This window comes from Ceratotherium simum, chromosome 1, assembly GCF_057802395.1.
Source record: "Ceratotherium simum simum isolate JZ-2026a chromosome 1, ASM5780239v1, whole genome shotgun sequence".
NCBI lineage: Eukaryota > Metazoa > Chordata > Mammalia > Perissodactyla > Rhinocerotidae > Ceratotherium > Ceratotherium simum.
In genome coordinates this window covers 102,597,529-102,623,633 of record NC_141900.1, presented here as the reverse complement: position 1 = coordinate 102,623,633, position 26,105 = coordinate 102,597,529, and the positions used below count along the sequence as shown (strand labels likewise).

The following is a 26,105-nucleotide window of genomic DNA, read 5'->3' as shown; positions in this document are numbered from 1 at the left end:
CGCCGTGCGTTCACCAAAAGAACAAAGACACGGCGCGGCGCTTCCAGTCCGCGGCAGCGTCCCTCAGCGCCGCCGCGCGCACGCGCCGCCCGCCCGGCCCGGCCGAGTCCCGCGGGCGCCTCTGCGTGGGGCTGGCTCGGCGCCTCCGAGCCCGGCGGGCCCTGTGATTGGACGGGAGCCCGCCTCGCGTCCCGCCAATCGGGGCGGCGCTTGGTTAGACTGGGGGGGCCAAATAAAAGCGATGGCGATTGGGCTGCCGGGTTTGGCGCTCGGTCCGGGAGCGTCCGACACCCACTGGGACGCAGAAGGCGGTGGAGCCCCGGCGGCGTCGGCGGCGGCGGCGGCGTCGGCGGCGGCGGCGGCGCGCGGGAGCGGCGCGGGCTGGGGCGCGGGGCGCAGGTAATGCGGCGCTGTCGGGCCGGCCGGGCGGCGGGGCTCTGGAGCCCGGCGAGGGGCGGCGGCGGGACAGCCCCGCTGCCGCTTTGCCCGTCCGGTGTCGCCCAGAGTGGGCTCTCCCGGGGCGCCGGTTTTGCAGGCGGGCTGAGAGGAGACCCCTCGGAAGGGGGCCGGGGGTCCGGGCTGGCCCCGCGAGCCCGCGGGCGGGCAGTGCCGGACCCCAGAGACTCGAGGCGGGAGCAGTGGCGGGTGCCGGTGGGGGGCGTGCGGAGGGGTCCTCCGGCGCGCCCGCCCCTTCCGAGGCGCCGGGGCTGGGCCGGGGGGGCTCCGGGGTCCGGGGCGGGCTGGCCGCCCGAGCCCAAGTCTCCTTTGTGTGGAGCGCCGTGGCGGGAGCGCCCGGGTGGGACGGGACGCACACAAGTTGGTGGGACCTCGCCGCCGAGTGTTCACTCAGACAAAGGACGGACTGTGTCTCGGGGGAGCTCGGCGTGAGGAAGGGGCAGTGACACTGGGGCCTGACAGCGGGCGGGAGAGGGGCGTGGGGAGCGCGGGCCGCGGGCGCGGGTGGGCGGGCTCGGCCCCACGCCCCCTCCTCGCGAGCGCGCAGGCTCGGCCGGGGCCGTGGTGCCGGGACGGCGTGCGGAGAGCGGACTCCGGGGAGCCGCGCGGCTGACGTTTCCCCCCGAGCAGCCTAAAACCCCTGGTCTCCAGCCGCTCGGACGAGGCAGTCCCGGGCTGCTTTCGCCTTCCCGTCTAGCTTCCGTTAAGTTCGAGAGAAGGGTCGAGCCGTTCTCCCCCTTCTTGGTTTTATTCGTTTTGGAGGGCTTTCCGTCGAGTTCCCGCGAAATCGTGTACCCCCCTCCACCCACCACAAAGTCTGTGCCACAGGGTCACTTTTTGAAAATGGGAGGAATTGGGAAGCACGGGATTTTGGAAAACTTGGTGAACTCACTCCTAGTGAGTTCCCGCTTTCCAGAGAATCATAATCTTAAAAAAAAAAAAAAAGAAATTGCAAGCTGTTTTGGCCAACTTGTCTGATACATCTGAGAATGGCGACAGGTGCTAACGAAATCAACTGTAATTTAGTAAGCGATTATTCCCCAAATCCCTAGAGGTTGAATGAGGATGAGCTGGAAGCAAGAGTTGATCAAAATAAAATGCTTATGACAAATATGTGTTTAGATGATGTGGTTAGCAATGTCTTATTAATTGGTCTTGTTTTCCATGAACAATAGCTTTAGTGAGTCGGAAAAGACTGCAGAAATGTTTGTCGCCTAAGAAATTGAAGGTGTGCTGTCCACAGTTAAGCTAAACTTCCTTTGTTGATCACACAGGATCTGTAAAATTTGAGTTCATTTGAAAATAAAGATCTGTCTTTGGTATTTAAAAATTTTCCTACAAGGTTTACTTTCTAATTTTAAAGTTCATTATCAGTTTAATTTTAAGGCGTTTCTAAAGTCACATAAAACAACATTTAAATAATCTTTAAAGGACACTAATGCTGGCACAGTTGAATGTAATGTGTACTTCCAGAGGGTTTTGGAGTTGATTTTCCATTTCTCCTCGTTCATAAGCATTGGCAACTGTTTCATGTTTAGGAATAATATGTAAGACAAGTGTGTAATCCAAACTAGTTTATTGGTAGTTTTATTTGCAAGAAAATGAAAAGATATATTTTGATTTCCTTTTTGTAGTCTCTAAAGTTAGGAATAGATAGCATTCTCGTCCCAGATATAAAGAATCCTGTTCTTTGTTTATGGAGATGTATTAGGGAATGTAATGTTTAAAGTCCCAGAAACACATAGGAAAATGGCATCTTAAATTCTGATTCTTGTGGAAAGTGAATGTATTGAAAGAAAAGGAATGTAGAAACACACAGGCACTCTTCTGATTTGCATTGTTCTATGATGAAGATCTAATGTGCACCTACTCTTATGGTTTCATAAAGATGGAGACAGAAATGCAATGTAAAGTCTTTATTATATTTTGCACAGTTTTGGACACCAATGAACACATTCCAGGTGCTGCCCTAAGTGTTGCGATTGTTAGTATTCATATTTATCTTAGTTGCCGATATTAAAAAGTCTTACTGATAATCTTGTCAGTTGTTATGAGATGAGCTAGTTATGCAGATTTTGGCAGAAATTTGGATCTTTTAAGATAAGAAATTCTAATTTTTCCCTTCTTTTGTATTCTTTACTTGATAATTACTGTCTTTGTTCTTGCCATAAGATATATTTTTAAGTCTTCTGGGGAATTGGTTTAAAAAGTTTGTTTTAAATTTTTTCTATTTGAATTAAGAATGGAGTCAGTTTAAGTAGCAGTGATTAACAAAAACCAAACACTTGTTGATTTAGTGCAGTTAGGCAAAAGAAAAGTTCTAATACTTTTATAACAGCTTTGCTTTGGATGCATACATATAGGTGATTATTTTTTTGTTGGCCATTTAAAAATTTTGGGCAAATTTCCCCAGGTCACACTGAGGTTTTTCCAGAATATCTTCCATCCTTTGAGCTGGCATGCTCAAGGAGTGTGAATTAATTTCTGTACTGTCCTAAATAAATGGTGATTAAGAAAGTTGATCTGCTTTTTGAAAACCAACAAGGAAAAATCCGCCAACAATCGAATGCATTCTGGGATCAATTACAAATGATTTATGGATTTACCTTGAAGTCTTTATGTTGGTACAAATGATGAAAATGTTTTCTGTGAGTTATGAAGGATTCTATCTGGGCAGGTGAAATCTTTAGTTTGGGGGAGAGCGTGAATGGAGAGGAATGGCTTGTGAAATTCAAAGAAAAGTTCCCAATCAGATGGTCCCTTTACCTTCTAGAGGCCTTCCCTGGCCTGGCAGGCACTCTTGAGTCCCACAGGGCTCTGTTCGCACTTTTATTATAGCATGTATCACATTGTATGTAATCACTTGTTTATGCATCTGTCTCCTTCACCACACTCTAAGTGCCTTGAGGCAGAGGCTCTTATTTTTCTTTGTATACCTGCTAGTTCCTAGAGGATAGGGCTTTAGCAGTTGAATGAATGAAGGAAATATGAAAAATGTAGGGAAATAATTTGACAAAGGAACTTGCAAAGCAAACAGAATATATTAATATTTATGTTGTGAGGAACTTGGGAAGGTATTTTTCTCCCTTTTTGAGAAGCATTGATTACAAAGAAAAATAATCATCTAGGTGAACAAGTCTGGGGTTTCTCCTAGTTACAATAGTCTAAGATATTGAAAAGTGGATATCCCTTAGGTGTGACTCTGGTATTCATGTTGGGTATTTCAGGCAGCTAGAGAGAAGCTTGATAAATCTTCTGGATACCTGCATATAGTATCTGCTTAATTTGGTTTGATGTCAGTATTGATGATCCTTGTACAAAAATGTAAGGAAGCAAAAGTGTTCCAGAGAGTGGTAAATCTTTTAATTGAAACGTTTTTAGTTACAATTAATGAGTTCTTTATTGGAATAATTTGAGGTGGGTTTTGAAGCTAAAACTGAAGGAAGTAGTGCCAGTGTGATTAGGGATCATTTATTGGGATGCTCTTCATCATCCTTTTAAATTCGTTTATTGTGTGTGTGTGTGTGAGTATGTGAGGAAGATCAGCCCTGAGCTAACATCCCTGCCAATCCTCCTCGTTTTGCTGAGGAAGACTGGCCCTGAGCTAACATCCGTACCCATCTTCCTCCACTTTATATGGGACGCTGCCACAGCATGGCCTGACAAGCAGTGTGTCAGTGCACGCCCGGGATCCGAACCCGGGCCGCCAGCAGCGGAGTGTGCGCACTTAACCCCTGCGCCACGGGGCCAGCCCCCAAATCCTTTTAAAATGATATGATAAATGTAGATGAGCAAATCCAGTTCACGTCTCAAAAGGTATAGCTGATAAGTTTCTAAGATGGTTGCACTGCTTCATATCTTGCCACTGCGTCACTACCTGGTGCAAAAATATGACAAAAATGAATTGAAAAAAAGACATTAATATTAAATGTCTATTAATATTATTTGCCAGATGCTTTATTCCTTTATTTGTTTTTTATTGTGGTAACACTCATATTGGATGCTTTATTTTTAATTCTTGTGAAAACCACCCTGCATCCATCAACAGATGAATGGATAAACAAAATGTGGTATACACATACAATGGAGGAATATTTAGCCTTTAAAGGAATGACATTCTGACACATGCTACGACATGGATGAACCTTGAAAACATTATGCTAAGTGAAATAAGCCAGATACAAAAGGAAAAAAATTGTATGATTCCGTTTATAGGAGGTATAAATAGAATGGGCAGATTCAGAGGGACAGAAAGTAGAATAGAGGTTACCAGGGGCTGAGGGAATGGGAGAATGGAGAGTTAGTGTTGAATGGGTACAGAGTTTCTGTTTGGGATAATGACAGAGTTCTGGACATGGATGGTGGTGATGGTTGAACAGCATTTTGAATGTGCTTAATGCCACTGAATGGTACACTTAAAAATGGTAAATTTTATGTTTTGTATATTTTACAATAAAAAAAACTTGAACAACAACACACTCTTCAACTTGGATCTAGAGGGGTTAAGAACTTGCCCAGGATTATCTAGCTGGGAATTTGCAGTTAGGATCCAAACTTAAATTCTTTTTGACTCCATACCATCTCCTCCATGTTATCTAGTGATCTTCTGCATCATTGAAGATGTATCAGTTCCAAGAAGAGTCATTTTATTTGACTCAATCAGAAAGTTATATTTAAAAGTAGATAATTGTAGTCTTATGGGAGGTACAATCTGATGCCCTAGACTAAGAGATTTCTTGGCGGATTTCTTTCTCTGCCAGAGCTGTGCTTGTGTGCGCTCTAGGGGGGCATACAGTAGAATTATAAGTGTGGTCTTTGGAGTCACGTTGCTGGGGTTTCAGTTCCTGAGCTGCCAGTTTGTGCCCTGGGCAAGTTGTCCTTGATGTTCAAGTTCCCTGTCTGTAAATTGGTGATTGTAATGACATTCATTCCATAAGGTTGTTGAGAGGATTAAATGAATTAATACATAATAGTTCTAATGTGAAACTCTTAGAACTACACCTGGCACAAAGTCTTTGATAAATGATTTTTAGTTATTGCGCCAGTATTGTTTTTAAGAGTTGATGTACTTGGTCATTAATGGAAATAAATACTTCTCAAGTTTAAATATGTGCTTAGGACCTGTAAGAAAATGGTGCTACATATGCTTTATTTATTTCTGTCTATTTAGAAATCTCTGTTGATTAAATACAAGTGATAAGTATTCAGTTTAAAATACAGAAACAATTTAGATGGTTATAAAGTAAAATCTTTCTTGATCTCTGTAATTGCATTCCCTACCCTTAACAGTTTGGTGTATATTCTTCCCAAACTTTCCAATATATTCATATGAATATTTATACATATGTTTTACAAAAATGGGATCAAGTTACTTAGTTCTAAATCAGTTTTTTTTAGGTCAGTACAGAGAGATCTATTTCGTTAAAAAATAGCTGATATTTCTTTAGAGCTTGCTTATGTGTGGCACTATTCTAAGTGCTTTCATTTATTTTATATAGATACTGTAATAACAAGAGATGGAGAGATTAGGTAATAACTAGTTAATGGTAGAGTAAGGATTTGATTTTGGGTACTTTGGTTTCAAAGGTCTGATCTCTCAGCCTGGGGTCTTTTTTTTTTTTTATTTTAGTAAGGCCAACAAACTACCAATGATTTTGGCATTTCTTAAAGAGTTGTAAAACAATGACGAAAACCCCAAAAAAGAATATGCAAGGAGACTGGATGTGGCCTGCCAAACTTAAAATACTTACCATGTGGCCCTTTAAAGCAAAAGTTTGCCACTCCTTGCTCTAAGCTATCGGGCTGTTTTGAAAGTAGAATATGTAGTATTCCAGTTTATGGATGTGTCATTATTCAGTCAACCCTCTGTGATGGACGTTATGTTTTCTCCTCAGAAGTGAGCATCCTTATATATCTTTGAACATTTGTGTGACAGCTTTCTGTAAGGAGAATTGCTGTTTCAAGATTATGCACATTTCAAGTTTTAATAGATGTTGTCTGATAGAAAGGTATCAGTTTTTTAGTTTAAAAAATCAACTTTGTTGAAGTATAATTTATATACAATAAAATATACACACATTTGAAGGGTGCAGTTCAAAGAGTTTTGACAGATGTATATATCTGTGTAACCACTGCCTCAGTCAACATATAACATTGCTATCATATCAGACTTCTTTTAGGCTCCTTTATAATCATTCCTTCTCAACTACTGGTCGGATTTTTCCTGTTCAAGAAAATAAATGGAATTATACAGTATACACACACAGACACACACACACACCCTTTTGTGACTGGCTTCTTGCATTTGACATGTTTTTGAGATTTATCTATGTTGTTGCTTTATTTTTGAGTAGTATTCCATTGTATGAATGTACTATTTTTAATTCATTTACCTGTTGAAGGACACATGGGTTGTTGCCAGTTTTGGATTATTATTAATAAAGCTGCTATGACCATTTGTGTAAGTCTTTTGCAGATATATCTTTTAATTTCTCTTGGGTAAATGCCTTGTAGTTGGATAGCTGGGTCATGTGGTAAATATTGATTTCACTTTATGAGAAACTACCAAACTGTTTTCCCAAGAGGTTGTGCCATTTGCGTGACGAGTCACTGTCTCAGCTGTAGCCGTACAGGAGTTAGTTTCTCCCCAACTTCATTGACACTTGATATTGCCAGTCTTTTAAGTTTTGGCCATCTACTGAGTGTTATGTATCTCAATGTGATTTTAATTCATATTTCCCAGATGATCAGTAATGTTAAACCTCTTTTCACATGCTTGTTGGCCATTTGTGTACATTTTTTGGTCAAGCCTTCTGCCCATTTTAAAAATTGTGTTTGTCTCATTGAGTTGTAAGAGATCTTTATATATTCTGGGTACACATTTTCTGTCAGATACATGTATTGCAAATGTTTTCTCCTTAATTTTCTTTTTTTTTTTTTTGTAAGGAAGATCAGCCCTGAGCTAACATCCATGCCAATCCTCCTCTTTTTGCTGAGGAAGACTGGCCCTGGGCTAACATATGTGCCTATCTTCCTCTACTTCATATGGGACGCCGCCATAGCATGGCCTGACAAGGGGTGCATTAGGGCGTGCTCGGGATCCAAACCCGGGCTGCCAGCTGCCGAGTGTGTGCACTTAACCGCTACGCCACGGGGCCGGCCCCTCTCCTTAATTTTCTACTTTGATTTTGTATATTTTTGACAATATACAAATCAAATTAAGTAATGTTAATACTGGAAGCCTGATTGTTTAAATTCACTTAAATTATGTGAAAGCGAATTTGTTAACACACAAGTCGTTTAGTTCTTACTATAACAATATGTGTTTGCAGAAACATGTAAACAAAAAAGATATTATTTATATAGATAGCATTAGGTGTGTGGCATGGGGAATTTTTAAATAAGCTAACTAGCTTTGAAAGTGATAATATTTAGTACTTCTTTAAATTTTCAGTTTTGGGTAATTCAGACCTGTTGATTTATTAGTGAGTTAAACTTTTTCTTAAGTTTTTTTCTTTAAAGGATAAATGAGAATATTAAAACTAAATTAAAAGTAACTTTGATCTTAGAATCTGGTATGTAGAAGTGATGATAAGATTGCCAACCTTGGTTTACCTATTTTGGTAGTTAAGTAAATTTTTTGTTATATGAACAGATGGCTTTTCAGAATATATATACTTGATTTCTGCATACTATTTTATTTCTGCAATGTCAATTCTTTACTCAACACCTAATTTACCCCCACAATAATTTTTAGTTTTTCTTTGTTATACAAGTAATACATGACCTCTCCTCCCTGTTTAATAAAGGAAAAAAAAAAAGCAAGTCTTTGGGCTTCTATGGGTGTCATACACCACTCCAAATGACCCTGTCATTGCCCAGTTCAGTCTTCTCGTGACTTGATTTGAGTAAGAAACCCTTGAAGCTGGCATTCCAGGCAGTCTGCAGAACAGCCCAAGCTCTCTTAACTAGTCTTATCTCCAGTAGCTTTCTTATACCTTTCCCCTACTGAGCTCCGCTGGTTTTTTTTACTAGTCTCCAGGAAGTTTCACATGGAAAGTGTGTGCTCTGTCTTCTCTCTGGAATGTATTCCTTACCATTTTAGCATCTCAAGATGCTGTTTAGCCTGTTTGGCTCGATACACCCTTTCCACACCCCTTCTCCCAACCAAACCAGACAGCTTATCTCCTGCTTAACGAGAAATACCACAACACATCTCTTGTGTGTTTTTCACTCTCCCTCTCCCCTTCATTTTAAGCTGTTTTACTCATCTACATGGTAGAGGTTAGAAAAGAGTTTCGTACATAGTAGATGGAAATAAAATTTTGTGAGATTGATTTAAGACTAGAGCCCTGAAAACTTGGGAGGTCTCCTCTTTAGCAGCAGCTCAACAAATAATTATTTAAATAGCACCCCCATCCCTTAAAGCAGAGCCTTCAAGATTCTGTCAAGTGAGTTTTGCATAGCTATACTGTATCACCCAGTGAACTTTGCTACCTGATGTCAAGTACTAGTATAAAATTTTAATGTGTATCCTTAATATACTGTTGATTAAAGTCAGAAAGGTTGAGAAGCTGTGATGATGGAAAAAAAGGAGCATAAAATAATGATTCTGCAAATTTATCTCAGGATGATCTTTATCCCTTGGTTGCATTCATGTGAGCTAAATTCATACATAGCATATCAAGATATTTCTAGTAAATTTTAAAAAAGTGTCAAGAAGACAAAACATCATGAATTTTATCATTTTTAGTGCCTTGGTTTTTGATACTAAAGACCATTTGAGAAGTAAATGCTTTGTAAACAAAACACAAAAATTTAAGAAAATTAGTTGATGTCTAATTTTAAACAGTGGAAGAATTGTAATCAGCATTAAAGCAGCTTTTGTGTGTTTATGATGCCATAGCCTATGGTGAAGTTTCTCTGTATTGTGTTTGTAGGTACTTGAGTACCTAGCATATACCTACAAATAGAACTAACTACCGTTTATTGAGAACCTGTCCTGTGCTTAATATACAGCAGTCTCTAAACCAAACATTTTACCTTTGAAGTTTGTTGAAAATCATGCATTTTAATTACTTAAAAATAGACACCATATATATTATTTGCTAAATAGGAAAAGTATAATGTGTCCTTTGACTATTATAAAAGATTCTATTAAGATGAACTTGATAATTTTTTGTGTGTGTGTGAGGAAGACTGGCTCTGAGCTAACATCCATTGCCAATCCTCTTTTTGCTGAGGAAGATTGGCTCTGAGCTAACATCTGTGCCCATCTTCCTCTATTTTGTATGTGGGACATCGCCACATCATGGCTTGATAGGCGGTGCGTAGGTCAGCACCTGTGGTCCGAACCTGCAAACCCCAGGCCCCCAAAGCGGAGTGTGAGGACTTAACCACTACGCCACTGGGCCTGCCCCCTATAATTTTTTAACAGTATAATGATCTGTCATATTAGATGGAAAAAAAACTGCAGTTTTATTCTTTTTTATAAAATTCTGATCTCAAATGTTTCTGTATTCAAATTATTTAACAGCACAAGCAAAATTTGCAAAATTATTTTAAAAATCCCTAATGGGTACTATAGATGTGTTACCATGCAAAGTATTTATGGATCAGAAAAGATTGGAGAAATGTCCTTCTAGAGTAATCAGTAGAACACTTTTTTTTTTTTTTTTTGGTGAGGAAGATTAGCCCTGAGTTAAGATCTGTTGTCAATCCTTCTCTTTTTGCTGAGGAAGGTTGGCCGTGGGCTAATATCCGTGCCCATCTTCCTCTATTTTGTATGTGGGATGCCACCACAGTGTGCCCTGATGAGCGGTGAGTAGGTTGGTGCCCGGGATCTGAACCTGCAAACCTTGGGCTGCCAAAGCAGAGCGTGCGAACTTAACCACTACACCACCCAGCCGGCCCCTGAAGAAGATATTTTTAAAGGACGACTTCCCACCAGCAGCTAGATATTGTGCAAAGAACATAGGCACTAGCCTGGCCTCTGCCATTAAACTAGTTGTATTTCCTTGGCAAGTAGCTTTTTGGATCTCATCCTCATTGCAAAATGAACGAGATGAACAACTAACTTAACAACTTGTGGTTACTGAGGATCGACCCTGTGCCTTCAAGAGGATATCTCCATTTTGCAGATAGAGAAATAGGGGCTTGGTGAAGGTAGGTAACTTCCCTAGGTGCACACAGCCAGTAGGACCAAGGTCCTTTAGAGAATTGGCTTTTGCTGCCTCTGGGGTCCTTTTTAGCTCCAATACTGGGATGCTAGGTGCTTGGTTTCTGTTACCCACTTAGAACTATTCCTCGGAAGAGTTTCAGAAATATTGGCCTTCACATTAATCACAGGTAATTGTGATTCTCCCTGGCTGGCATTTAATTGAGTCAGTGTATTATATGCATTTCTGCCAAGTTCTTTTTTATCAATTAAAAAACTCGTAAAACATCTAATGCTGATTATGAGCCTATTTTTTTTCTCTTTGTCTCTGCATTATAGGCATAAAAAGCACCTAAAAGCTTTTTATGATGTATCTGACTAAACTAGCTTTGTAAACAATCAAATTGAGATATTGTGATTTATAATAAGAAGTTTATGGGGCCGGCCTGGTGGCGTGGTGGTTATGGTCGTGTGCTTTGGCGGCTGGGGGTTTTGCAGGTTTGGATCCCAGGCACAGACCTACACACTGCTCGTCAAGCCATGCTGTGGCAGCGTCCCACATACAAAGTAGAGGAGGATTGGCACAGATGTTAGCTCAGGGCCAATCTTCCTCACCAAAAAAAAAAAAAAAAGTTTATATTTGGTCTTTGTCTTGTTTCTGGCACAGAGCTCCTAAAACCCTTGGAATTTCCTAAGTGATAAGAGCGATAAAGGTGTCTTTTGATATTCATAGCAAACCCCTTTCAGCCACACCTGAGTTTATGTTAATGACATAACTTCTGGAATGCATCTAAGGATGGGGGCTGGTTCCCCGGGGAACCAACCTTAAGATCAGAGGGTTGGAACTTTAAGACATGTGCCCCCGCCATTGGAGAGAGGGGCTGGAGATTGAGTTCAGTCACCAGTGGCCAATGATTTAATCAATCATGCCTACCTAACGAAGCCTCCATAAAAACCCAAAAGCACAAGGGTGGGGAGTGCTCCTGGGTTTGTGGACATATGGGGCGAGGGGCGTGCCAGAGAGCACAGAACCCCTGCACCCTTTCCCACGTACCTTGCCCTATGCATCTCTTCCATCTGGCTGTTCCTGAGTTATATACTACTGGTAATCCAGTAAGGAAACTGTTTTCCTGAGTTCTGTGAGCTGTCCTAGCAAATCATTTAATCGAACCCAAGGAGGGGGTCGTGGGAACCTCCAGTCTGTAGCTGGTTGGTCAGAAGCACAGGTGACTAACAGGTGGACTTTCACTTGGTGTCTGAAGTGGAGGTGGCTCAGTCTTTTGGGACTGAGCCCTTAGCCTGTGGGATCCAACACTATCTTCAGGTAGATAGTGTCAGAATTGAGTTGAATTGTAGGACACCCAGCTGGCGTTGCAGAGAATTGCTTGGTGTGGGAAAAGCTACCACTCGTTTGGTGACCAGAAGTGTCAGAAGTGAAGTACTATTCAAAGAGTATTGTGTGTATTGTAGATGAAGACAATAGGGTTTCTCTTTACACCAGTCTACATTGGCAAGTTCAAACTTCTTCTTTCCCAGTTTTTCCTATAGAATTTACTCTTTTAGTTAAAGAAATAAAAGTTTTCCTTTACTGTTTCTCTGGTGTCACTTGTTATTGGCTAACAGCCTGTAACTAAACAGCTAGCTGCACCTTACACATCTTCTAGAAAAGAGCATTTCTTTAGCTGCTTATTGGGTGCCTCAGTCTTCACCCGTTAGGGCTCTTCAGATGAAGGGTGAGATCCTCTCTCCCTTACCCTCTAGAAAGAGACTTTCTATTCTAGGGAAAATACCAACTTTTAAATCTAGACTACCAGCCGATACGTCATGTCTTTTCTAGCCCCAGAGTCTAAAAATCCTCAATGTTAGGCACTCATCCTAGCCCTCTCCTTTTCTTTTCCCACATGGAAGTGCTGGGATAGAAATCTTTTTTTCCTGTCTAAAAACCTTAGTATTAGTCTGGAAATTACAGGGGGATCACTGTAGGGATTATACAACTGGTTTTCCTATAGTTGGTAAATTCTTGATAGCATTTCCATAGGTATTTGGAGCCTGATAAATGTCATTTCATGGGGCTTAAGGATTTGTGATAAGTAATGTTATAGTAATAAAATAATTCAACAGACAATATATTTTGTAAAACAAATACTGAAAAATATCATTCATTGTTGTTAAAAACAAGACAACAGTCCCAAAGTGGAGTCACTTAGGCTAAGCCCCATGTCACCAAACTGAGACTTACTACTAAATTACAGTTTCGGCTCTCCCAGAAATGGAATTTTAAACCAGTCAATCAGGAATCACCTGGTCAAAACTAGTGAGGTGGTCTGCCTGATAGACCCCTGCCCTCCCCTAAAGGAAAGTGACCTTGCTACAGCCAGTCCACTTTTTGCTAGTGTAACTTCCTTGTCCTCACTCCCTTCTACCTATAAAGGTCTTTCATTTTGGACAGCTCCTTGGAGCTTCTTTCTGCCTGCTGGATGGGATGCCACCTGATTCATGAATTGTTGAATAAAGCCAATAATAAGATCTTTAAAATTTACTCAGTTGAATTTTGTTTTTTAACATGGTAAATAATACTTGAAGGGTTTGAAGTTTTCTAGTACCTCAGCAGTATATTTTATTTGTGATAAACGTTATGTTCAGGAAAATCACGAAAAGGCTTATATATTATAGCTCATAACTGCCCCTACCTTTTTTACTTCCATCTTGTCCCCAAACTACTGTTCTTAGTGAGAGAATGAACTTTGGGGCTGTGATGAGCCAAAGGAGTTCTGAAGGGTCTCTGAGGAGTTCTGTCGGTGTCCGTGGACTAAAGAAGGGGCTCTTGCGAGCATCTTTCCCTCCCTGTGGTGTACACCAAACTCAGGTACTGAAACTGCCAGGTAACGCTTACTTGGTTGTAGGATGCTTGGGAATTGTGAGAGTTCTGTAAATGCTTTGGAATTAGTAGTTCGAACCACTCAGTTCATCAGTATGATTTTGTCTTCATATTGTAGAGGGGATTACATATTATTTGAGGGTTAGGACATAAGGTCAGTGTACAAGGCAACAATAGTATGTCAGCAGAATTACCCATGAAAAGTTCCTGGGAAGATGCCATATGATAAATACCTTCTCTTTAGGTCCAAAACCAGCCCATCTTTCCTCTAGTGTGAGAACAGGTCACTGTTCTGTTGAGCAGAGAGTTGTTGGTTTACACTTAGGGGCCAATGCTATGTGAAAAATATGTATCCTTGAGCACCAGAATCACACTGAGTGGCTAAATACAGTGTCGGAGACAAGCAGAGCAGGTTGTGGGAAGAGCAGATTCCTGTCCTTTACCTCATGCTCACTTAGATATACACTTATTTGCTGGAATGATGGGTAGATCCCTTGTATTTACCTAAATTGAGTTTCTCTTAAAATTTTGCTCAGTATATGTTGTTAAATTTGTGTTAGACGTAGGCTTATTTGAGGTTTAAGATTTAAAGTCAACTTCCTAGAAGGAAGAACATTTGTCATCAGACTTACCTACCTTTTCTTTCTGTTTGCTTGTATCAAATGGAGTGTTGAAGAAATAATATGTATCTCATGTCTCCTTTGAATTATAATGAGTTGTATATCATAGTTTTAGTTTCTGGTACATAATTTTTTGTTCCATTTCCCCTTCAGCAGTGTCTCAGTAAACTGAGTACATACCCAACAAAATGAGAGGATTTAGCTTATAAAATAGATTTAGTATAGTTTTTAAAGAAAACTTTACCTTCTAGATGTCAGTTTAGTTAATCTGTTTTATCTGTGGAAGCAAATTCTTTAAAACCTTTGTGATAGTTCTCCAATTGGTTTAAATATGAATGGCTATTTCTTTTTTAAGACATGTCTGTGTAAACTGATAGAACTTTCAGATAAACACAGGAATGCTGGTCTGTAGGATCCATGTTGAATTTATGAGTTTCGTTTATTCTCCTGGAAGTTGGGAAATGATCTTATTTTTGTGGAAAATACATTATTGCCAAGTCTACTCACTTTTGCTGTAACAATCAAATTAATGTTTTCTATCATTGAGCTAAAATTGCCACATTATTGTAATTTTCCTGTGCCTGTTAGCACTACTGTGCCTTTTTAGCACTACTTAAACCAGGGCTACAAATATAATCTGTATTTTTTTTCCTTATTTTTCCCTATCACTAGTCATGGGCACATCTGTTTCCTAAATACATCTTGAATACAAATGCTGTTCGTAATGCTTTCTCATCTGTAGTCACGTGTACAAACGATCCACTCAAGTTTAGGCAGTAAGATTGCCTGTTGTATCTTACATACTTGTGTCTCTCACAGGACTTAGCACTTTCAGAATGTTCTATAAATTCTTATTGACTAGTTGATAATAACCTCTATTCCTGGCTTTCCCAAGTCCTTCAAACTGAAGTTTGAGAAATTTCTTCTACTAGCATTTTGCAGGTCATTTGGGTGGAATGTTTGGGTCCAGCAGTAGTGAGCTTGTATACTTTTGTCATTTTTCTTCTTTTTAAATAAAATTAGAGGCATTCTAGAATTGAAAAGGATCCTGGAACAAGATTTTTATTTTATCTTTCTTTTATGGGTAGGGTGAAGTGTTGGTTGGTAGGACGAAGTTGTTTTAGGTAAATAAGCAGGAGGGTCAGAAGACTGACCGTGACCATTGATATCTCCTCATGGTGGTGATGAGGAGGACAGATGGGTGAAAACAAGCAATTTGTTTAAAACAAATTTTGTTAGACATTAGTCTCTTAATTTGGCACAGATGTATGGCAAACTATCTTTTGGATTCTATAGTTTGACGGAGCAAAGTATCCCTCCTTAAATATTCTTCATATAGATTTTTGTTTGCTTTTTTTTTTCCAGTTGCAAGAACGGTAATTTCTAGGCTTTCATTCTTATAAATATGTCTTTTAGAAATATGTAATTTGATAGACAACGTAACAATTGGGAGAAGATATTTGCAAACCATATATCTGATAAGGGGTTAATATCCAAAATATATAAAGAACTCATACATCTCAACAACAAGAAAAACAACCCAATTAAAAAGTGAGCAAAAGGTCTGAACAGACGTTTTTCCAAAGAAGATATACAGATGGCCAACAGGCACATGAAAAGGTGTTCAACATCACTAATTATTAGGGAAATGCAAATCATAACTACAATGAGATATCACCTTACACCCATCAGAATAGCTACAGTAAACAAGACAAGAAATAACAAGTGTTGGAGAGAGTGTGGAGAAAAGAGAACTCTAATACATTGCTGGTGGGAATGCAAACTGGTGTAGCCACTATAGAAAACAGTATGGAGATTCCTCAAAAAATTAAGAGTAGAACTACCGTACGATCCAGCTATTCCACTGCTGGGTATCTGTCCAAAGAACATGAAGACACTAATGTATAAAGATACACGCACCCCTGTGTTCATTGCAGCGTTATTCACAATAGCTAAGACTTGGAAGCAACCTAAGTGCCCGTCAAGGGACGAATGGATAAAGATGTGGTATATATACACAATGGAATACTATTCAGCTATAAAAAAAGATGAAATCTTGCCATTTGTGACAACATGGATGGAACTTGAGGATATTATGCTAAGTGAAATAAGTCAGATGGAGAAAGTCAAATACCATATGATCTCACTCAAATAGAAGATAAAAACAACAACAAACAAACACATAGATACAGATTAGATTGGTGGTTACCAGAGGAAAGGGGGGAGGGAGGAGGGTGAAAGGGGTGACTGGCACATGTGTATGGTGATGGATAGTAATTAGTCTTTGGGTGGTGAACATGATGTAGTCTACACAGAAATCGAAATATAGTGATGTACACCTGAAATTTATATAATGTTATCAACCAATGTTACCTCAATTAAAAAAAAATATGTAATTTGAATATACTGCCTGTTCTAGGCTCTCTGTTAGGCAAATGAAATGGCAGGGTATTGTTATGATTCCTGATTCATATGGTGTCTGGATATACTTAGGGCAGGTGTTCTCAAAGCGTGGTCTGTGGACCTTGGGTTTGTGAGGTTAAAACTATTTTTTTGTAATAATATTAAGATGTTATTTGCCCTTTTTTCCTGTGTTGACATGTGCCCCAATGGTGGAAAAACAATGGTAGGTAAAAACTACCAGTTAAAAGTATTTGTAGTTAAAAAAAGCGCCAATTTTATTTGAGAATGTTCTTGATGAAGTAATAAAAGTTATTAGTTTTATTAACTCTTGATTTTGAGTGCACACAGTTATATTCTGTGCAACAAGATGGCAGTGTGCATCAGGTGCTTCTCCTGCATACCAGAGGATGATGGGGATCTCGGAAAAGCACTTATGTGATTGAGTTGCCAGCTGCATTAGCTGCTTTTTTCATGGAGAACACCATTTTTACTTGAAAGAGGGGCTGACGGATAAACTATGATTATTCACACTTGGGTATTTGGCAAACGTTTTTCAACGAAGTGAGCCTGTCGCTTGAAGGAAAACCGCTGACCGTATTTGTTGCAGATGATAACATTTGAGCTTTCAGGCAAAAATCAGAATTTTTGGAAAACTTTTATCTGTCACTGTGAGCGTGACAGCTTCCCAGTGACTACTTGAAGACTTCTCTGATGAGATCAGTGGGTTTATTTATTTATTTATTTTTTCTTTTTAGTTTTTTTGTGAGGAAGATCAGCCCTGAGCTAACATCCATGCCAATCCTCCTCTTTTTTTTTTTCCCTTTTTTTCCCTAAAGCCCCAGTAGATAGTTGTATGTCATAGTTGCACATCCTCCTAGTTGCTGTATGTGGGACACGGCCTCAGCATGACCAGACAAGCGGTGCGTCGGTGCGCGCCCGGGATCTGAACCCCGGGCCGCCAGCAGCGGAGCATGTGCACTTACCTGCTAAGCCACGGGGCCAGCCCCAGTGGGTTTAACAAATAAGATTTTTTTGAAATATGTCAACTTCTGGAAAATATGCGTAACTCAGTGGACCAGTATTTTTCAAATGAGGAATGATGTTATAAAATCATGCATGAGTTAAGGATTCAGTCCAAGTAAACAGACCGGGCTGGCCCCGTGGCTTAGTGGTTAAGTGCGCGTGCTCCGCTACTGGCGGCCTAGGTTCGGATCCCGGGTGCGCACCGACGCGCCGCTTCTCCGGCCATGCTGAGGCCGCGTCCCACATACAGCAACTAGAAGAACGTGCAGCTATGACATATAACTGTGTACTGGGGCTTTGGGGGGAAAAATGGTAAATAGACCAATGGATTTTAACATAGCATAGTAGGAAAAGTTTATTGATATAATTTCAGATTCCACATTGCAAGTAATCTTTTTAGAAACTACCACTGCTTGCTGATGAGTGGTGGTTGTCTTGAGGAAAAGCACCTATGAGGTTGAATGGCAAGCTGAACCGGCCACTTTTTTCATAAAACAGTTTTGCAGTAATATCAGAGCATGAGATTCACAGTTACCCTCAAAAGGCTATTCAAATATTCTTCCCTTTTCTAGCTAAATGTCTGTTTGGAATGGATTTTCTTCATATTCTTCAACCAAAACAACATAGTTGAACAGATTGAATGCAGAAGCAGATATGAGAATCCAGCTGTCTTCTATTGATAGATATTAAAGAAATTGGCAAAAATGTAAAACAATGCTACAAACTGAGTTTTTAAAAAGGAAAATAGTTTTTTTTAAATAAAATATGTTATTTATATTAACATGTAATAGGCTTGCTATTATTATTTTTAAATTAATGTTTTAACAGTTTCTCAGTTTTTATTTTCTAATATGCTAAATATCAATCGATATAGCCTACGTAAACTAAAGGGGTCCTGAGATCAAAATGCTCAAGAATGGGGCCGGCCCCGTGGCTTAGTGGTTAAGTGCGCGTGCTCCGCTGCTGGCGACCCGGGTTCGGATCCCGGGCTCACACCGACGCGCTGCTTCTCCGGCCATGCTGAGGCCGCGTCCCACATACAGCAACTAGAAGGATGTGCAGCTATGACACACAACTATCTGCTGGGGCTTTGGGGGGAAAATAAATAAATAAAATCTTTAAAAAAAAAAAAAAATGCTCAAGAAGGGTGTATGGTGTTTTCTTTGAACTTTTTTTTTTTTGAAGATTGACCCTGAGCTAACATCTGCTGTCAGTCTTCCTCCTTTTTTTCCCTTTTTTCTGCCCAAAGCCCCAGTAGATAGTTGTATGTCATAGTTGTACATCCAGTTGTATGTCATAGTTGTACATGCTTCTAGTTACTTTATGTGGGACACTGCCTCAGCATGGCTTGATGAGCAGTGCGTAGGTTTGTGCCCAGGATCCAAACTGGTGAACCCTGGGCTGCTGAAGCTGAACGCATGAACTCAACCGCTATGCCACTGGGCTGGCCCCCTTCTTTGAACTTTCTACCCATTCTGTTTGTCTATGCCAGTAACTACTGTGTAAGTAATTAATATATCAATCTGTATGATAAGTTCTAAATTCTTTGTCATCGCAGTGGCTCACTTACCTTCTTTTGATCTATTCTGATTCCTTCTCATATGATTGCATCTGGCTTTTTAGTTTTAGAGTGTCTCTTGCCATCTTTTTTCTCCATTCTCACTGCCATCAACCCAGTCAGAACCCTTATCACTTTATTCTCGAATTACTTCAGTACTCCAGTTTTTTCTAATATGATGTTTTCCAAACTTGCATGGTAAGTGGAACCCCAGGGTTGACCTGACTTTAGTTTTATTAATATGTTCCCTAAAAATGTGCAGATATAAACTTCTTATGATAAAACCAAAGCAAAGTTACAAATTAAATAAATCAAATCAACATGTATTTAATGATGCTGTTTGTTAAAACTGAATAGCCAACATTAGAGCTTATAATAGAATGACATAGCCTCAGGGCCAGTTTTATAATAAATCTATTTAATTTGGCTTGATAATACTAACACAGAGAATGGCTATTTGCATAAATATGTTTTATAAAATTGTGTTAACTTTTAATCTTTGTTTATTTGTTCAGGATAATCAGACCTACTGGTTAACCTGAACAGTGACACCTAGCCATCCTTGAATGCCAGTTTCAATGCCAATTGAAAACTCTGTAGAGCTGTGTTGATCGCTGGAGCATTGTTGAGTTACTAAAATATGCATTGGATAGATATTTAATCCTATTATTTTTGTAATCTTTACCAGAAAATGTTTCACTGCATTTTTTGCTACTGGATTTGCTGGTTGGTGGGAACAGAGTGCAGTTTTTGGTGAGTCTCTGTGTCTCGCTGGCTCTGCAGCACACAGAGGTGCTTCGGTTTCTGCATGGGCCCCTGTGTTTGCCAGCCTCACCACACCGCCTTTTCCTTACTTACCTGTTTGGTTTTTCCTGGGGCACTCAGCACTGTCTTACGCACTAAACCTTTTACTTTATTTTTGATCATTTCCATCCAAGTAGATTTTAAGTTCTATGAGGTCACAGATTTTTCTGTTTTATTTTATTGCTAAGTCTTCAGTCTCTGTAATAGTACCTAGCATGTATTAGATGTTTAATAAATATTTATTGAATAAATGCAGTGTATTAGCCCTTCTCTCTATTCAAACTCCCAACTCAAATGCTCTTTCTATGTTATGTGCTTAATGCGAGATATCTCCAGTGGGAGTAAGATATATTTCTCTGTCCATTTTGAACACAGCTAGACTGGACCTGAATCATATAGAATCCTTTTGATTTGTCTGATCAGTACATGTATAATCAGTGGCACAATTGTTTTCCGTGGTTCCTATTCTGTATTTCTATTAATATAGCCTAAAAGTGCATTATTTTTTTAAAGTAGACATCATCTTACAAGCCCTTATAAGATCTTATGGAGATCTTTATTTTTTCCCCTTTTAAATTGTTGAAGTAATGTTGTCTCAATTTTAAAATAGTAGAATTATACGTGGGAATTTCCCCCTCAAATTCCTTTGAAGTTAAGTTTTATAAAAGTACCAGCTGTCTTAGTTACTACCTCTTCTCTTTAATGTCATGTTTTTAAATAGTTCTAATCATCTGTGCATATTTTTTGTTTTTTCCTATTTAACATTTTACATAGCATTTTAACTTTTTAAATATTTTTATATATATTACTACCTGTTTTGTTTATCATTTTAAAAAGTGGATGTCATTTTTTAAAATGAATGTCTTTACAGATTAGGTTGTTCTATAAGTTAATTCTCTTTTAAAAAAAAACACTTTACATTGGAATAATTTTAGATTTCTGTAACCATGGTACACTTGTGAAATCAACATTAGTGTATTACTATTAACTAAACTAGAGACTTTATTTGGATTTTATGAGTTTTTCCACAAATGTCCTTTTCTTTTCCAGGTTTCAGTCCAGGACACCACATCACATTTAGTTGTCCCCTTAGTCTCTTCTGATCTGTGACAGTCTTCCTTTGTTTTCATGATCTTGATAGTTTTGAGCAGTATTGGTCAGGTGTTTTGTAGAAATGCCCTTCAGTTTGGGTTGATCTGATGTTTTTGTGCGATTAGACTGAGATTGTGGGTTATGAGGTTTCGGGGAAGAATACCACAGAAGTGGAATGCCCTTCTCATCACATCACATCAGGGGTGCACGACAGCAATGGCTTATCACTGATGTTTTAACCATGATCACTTGGCGAAGGTAGTGTCTTCCAGATTTCTCTACTGTGACGTCACTGGTTCCCTTTCCGGACTCTCTTCTGTTGAAGCGACTCACTGAGTGTAGCCCACGGTCATGGGGAAGGGCATTGAACTCTACCTCTCAAGGTTAGACAAGGATACACATATATTATTTGGAATTCCTTGTAAGGAAGATTTGTCCCCTCTTCCCCCATTTACTTATTTATGTAATCACTTATTTATATCATGGACTCATGGGTGCTTCCTGTATTAATTTGGTTATAATAAGCATTCCCTTACTTTCTGCTACAGATTTTCTTATATTTTCCCTGTCCCAGCCCTAGAACCAGCCATTTCTCCAGAGCTGTGTTTCCTTGTACTGGAGAAGGGTATTTAGAAAAAGAAGATCTGGGTGCTGGGTGTTATACTTCTGGAATGTCACTGCTTCTAGGCCTTCTGTGGACGGAGCTGCGAAATAAGTATATGTCTGCTAACCCATGTGTGCATGCATATCTCTATTTCTGTATTTGTCTTGCATGTATAGTAAAATAAATATGAGTTCACACTGACATCTCTGACTCTAGTCCATCACCCCCTCTTGCATATTTGTAACTGGTACCCTGGGAGAAGATTTACCAGTTAGAATACAGGGTTTATGTACAGTTCTTGTTGTCTTCAGCCTTCCTCTATCCAGTCAAAACATTTCCACAGTTGTGTAGGTCAGCTCCATTTCCCCTCCCCCTTTCCATGGGGTTATTCCATAAAAATTTTTTTTATTTGATTGATTGATTGGTGAGGAAATCAGCCCTGAGCTAACATCCGATGCCAATCCTCCTCTTTTTGCTGAGGAAGATTGGCCCTGAGCTAACATCCGTGCCCATCTTCTACTTTATATGGGACGCCACCACAGCATGGCTTGACAAGCAGTGCGTCGGTGCGCGCCTGGGATCCGAACCTGTGAACCCTGGACCGCCGAAGTGGAGGGCACACACTTAACTGCTGCGCCACCAGGCTGTCCCCCGTAAAGTTTTAATCCAGTTAGATTCATTGTATAATCTGTGTTCCTTCCTGAGATCCCCTGACATCCTATTTTGTTTTTATTTGCATACAGTCTACCATTTTAAAAAATAACTGTTTTCACATTGGGTTGTTGTCTAACTTAACTTTTTTATATGAATGTTGTAATTCCTGATTTCACTCGCCTGCTCTTGTGTGGTTGCTAGCCGATACTCTGGTAGTGCCTGCTATCTGTCGGGCACTGTCCTATGCACCTCACATAAATGTACTTCTCATAACAACTGTGCAAGGTAGAGACTCATGAGTTAACCTCTTTTTCATAAGGAGAGTGAGGCACAAAGATGTTTAGTAACTTGTCCAGGTTCACATACAGCTGGTCCATGGGACACCTGGTTTCTGAACCCAGGTAGGCTGGCTTTGGAGTCTGTGGTCTTGCTTTTGTTTAAGCCTCTGGAAAGGCTTAGAAATGCCATCTTGTTGGTTTATTGTTCAGACTTAGTTTGGAATGGAGAGTGCTGCTGCCCACGTTCGTTGCCCCATTCCCATAACAGGCATTATTAATCACGATGGCACTCTTTCCTGCTGAGCCGGAATGTGGCCTGGCCTCGGAATCCTTAGAACACTCAGAGTGGTTATGTGAGATGAAGTCTCCTGTCTTTCTTGGATCCTGAGTGTAGCGTACAGTGCAATAGCACTGTGCATCTGCCTCTCTGATGCCTTGCTCCTGGTCTTCCTGTTCCTAGGACACTAGTTTGCTCTATTTCCCTCAGGCATAAGACCTACTTTAATTTTTATCTCTTACCAAGAGTTACATCTCTGTGTCTCTCTAAGTTCTCTTTATATTGTTCTCCTTATCCTTACGTACAAAATCTTATTTACCATTAATTTACTTTTGAGTTCATTAAAGCCATGGATTCTAACTTAAAAAATAAATTGTTAAATGAGACTAACAGCTGCCCTCAAAACATTTTAAACATAAAAGCACTGTTGAAGACTGGTGATTTTTCAGAATAGGCAATTTTATGGCAGTCATGCTGTGAAGTAAAAAGACATTTTTTCTTTAGGGAAGGACATCGAGAATATTGCAATCGTATTACTTAAGTTTTGTTGGGTTTGGATTTGACCTTATTCTGGTATTCAGTTAAGAGTCCAAGTTAATGCTATTGATTTAGGTAGGAAGGATAAGTGGTACATGTAGTTGATTACTTAGTTTTCTTCAGACAGGTAGAAATAGACCTGAGCAAGACCAAATAGATAGCTGGTGCCTTATTTGGTAAGTCCTTTAGGAATGAAGAACCTTTAAAGAAGGGCGTCAAGGGCACTGAAAATGCCTAGGGAACTTTTTTTAAATGCCTCAGTCATTGGCACCTGAGTAAGGAAGGGCAGGAGCATCGTCTTGGGTAAAGGCCCCTCACAATTGGAGAGTTGGCCCTGACAGAGAAGAATGCTGACTCTTTGGGCTGCGTGGCTCAGTCACCTGAGTGGTAGAGAGGGGTGTCTTGGCCACATCGCTAGGGCCGTATAAACCTGAGAGGTTGGAGGAAGCTCCTTTCCTGGTGGGGAGCAGAGCCACACCATGTAACTATTCCTTCTGGTGATGCCGATGATGATGAGGAAATAGGTCGTGAGAACCTGTCTTCTGTTCATTCAGGCATTGTACATGTAATATCAACACTAAGAATGTATCTCAGACCCCTTCTGTATTTCATGTGGCAGAAAATCTAATCCAAACTGGTTTAAACCAAAAAAGGGAATTTCTTGGCTCACATAACTGAACAGGTCTAGACTTGGGTTGGCAAAGCATGCCTGGTTCAGGGCTCAGTGATGGGACTAGAGTCCATTTCTTGGCTTTGGGTGTTTTTTCTTTTTCCGTTGTTGACTCTATTCTATGCAGGCTCTTCTCTCGTGGTTGCAAGTTGGCTTCCAGCAATTCTTTGGGCGACATGTTTCTAGGTTCAAATCTAAGTGGAAAAGAGTGAGCCTTCTTGTCCTCACATTGCAGGCAACCTCCTCAGATTTTCCCTGTGATTGGATGGATTCTGGTCATGTATCCAACCCTGTTCTGGTGGCTGTCCGCAGGGAGCGGTGGGCCTCAGCCAGGCCAGGGCCCCAGGCTTCCTCCTTCATAGGGTAGCTCTCAGAGAGGGTTGGTGGGAAGTTCCCAGAGCAGGTGAATTGATGCAGGGTGGCAGAAACAAGACCCTGTCTGTTCTAGTGGGATGCAGCTAGATTATAAGGGCATGGTGTTCAGGACGTTTGAGTTTGGTTTGATTCATAGAATAGACTCTAGACTATGTAATTTCTTTAATTTTATTTAACCTATATATGTATGTAATTCTATAAAGCTTTACTATATTGTATTAAGGTTTTGATGGTCCCCTGCCATAATCCGGTTTGTCTTTTGAATTAAAGCGTAACTGTTATTTTGGTTTCACTGTATATAGGTAGAATCTTGTTTTAATAACTTGAGCTATAATCTGTTTTGAATAAGAGAAACTTTTAATATCCTGGATAAAAATCTTACTGGTGCCATTTCACCTGTGAAACTAAACAAATCTTTTGAATGAGAAATTTAAAAATTGGATGTATTCGCAAATCACCATTTAGTGGTAAGTCATTTTAATAACGGTTTCTTTCTGCTAATATATGAATATTTGGAGCTGTATCTTAATACTTGGCTGTGGGTTAGTGGAAAATGGAGTCAGAAGATCTGATTTGAGCCTGCCGTTTGCGGTGGGAAGGAGCGGGAGGGGAGCTGACATTGGAAGGCTCACTCCAGGGGGAGAGCTGGGTGGTCTGTGTGTGTTTGGTGTTTGTAACCAGCTTTGAGGTCGGTGATGTTACCCTCTTGTTTGGATAAGGTCTTTAAGGCAATATCAACTTCCTTAATAAAAAGAAATTCCAGAAGCTCCAGGTTTTATGCTCAGGATCTCTTGATTAGTAGGGCAGCTGGACCATAGGGTCCTAAGTGTCCCTGAGACTCATCTCATCTCCTCTTGGTTTCTGGGTGAGGGGGTACATCACCCTCATTTTCCGTGCTCAGGCATGGTAGGAATGCCTTCCTTTTCATACCTTGTGGCACAACTAGACTTTATAGATCTGTTTTTTTTTGTTTTTGTTTGTTTTTAAATCTACTGTTTGCCAGGCACAAAGCCAGGCTTTGGTATTTTACAAATGAATAAAAATGGTTCTTGCTTCTTAAGAACTTACCATGGGGTGAAGTGGAGTGAAAACTTGAAAATGTGATTTTAATATGTTGTAAATGCTATGCAAAGGGGAGAGAGTTTGTTTTATGTAACACATCCTTCTAAATGATACCTTAAGTTTTATTATTTTTCCATGGATCTGCCTGTTTATCCCTGTACTTTCAAAGAACAGTCTGGAGACTTTTAGATTTGCTTCTTAAATCATAATTCAAAGGTCATGATCCTTATATTTTGATAATTTCACCTAAATGAATTACTCTAATTTTTCTCATTTCCTCTCTATTGTGTGTGTTTACCAGATCATCCTATAGCTTAAAATCTTCACTTATGTGCTTCTTTATTTGGAAAAACTTTGTGAGATTTATAAACGTGAAAATTTATCCATACGTGTCCTCTTACAGAGAGGTTGATTCCAGAACCAATTTTGAAATGTTCTGTTGTTGATCTTGCAGCTTGTTTAGTTCAGTAACACTTTGGCCAGAGAGACTCTTTTGTTGTAAAGACACATTTACGTTGTTACTGATGGTGGAAACAACATGGAAGGTATTCCAAAGTGTGAGACCAGGAGGGTTCTAGTACAAACATGAAATGCTAACTAATGTCATGATACGTCTTCACCAAGACATAAACTGTGCATTTAAAAAAAAATGCGTTGT

The 26,105-nt window shown here is 40.0% G+C and overlaps 1 protein-coding gene across 12 annotated transcripts in view; it reads left to right on the top strand.

The window, feature by feature from the left end:
• The first annotated feature begins 240 nt into the window (after positions 1–240).
• Positions 241–26,105, top strand: part of EZH2 (enhancer of zeste 2 polycomb repressive complex 2 subunit) — a 74,971-nt gene continuing 49,106 nt past the window's right edge. For 11 of the 12 annotated variants that reach the window (XM_087432217.1, XM_087432202.1, XM_087432212.1 and 8 more), the window contains exon 1: positions 242–399. In XM_087432217.1, coding sequence (XP_087288343.1) covers positions 242–399 — 158 coding nt within the window. Of the gene's footprint in view, positions 400–26,105 lie in introns of all 12 variants that reach the window. The other variant, XM_087432197.1, reaches the window with a different exon arrangement.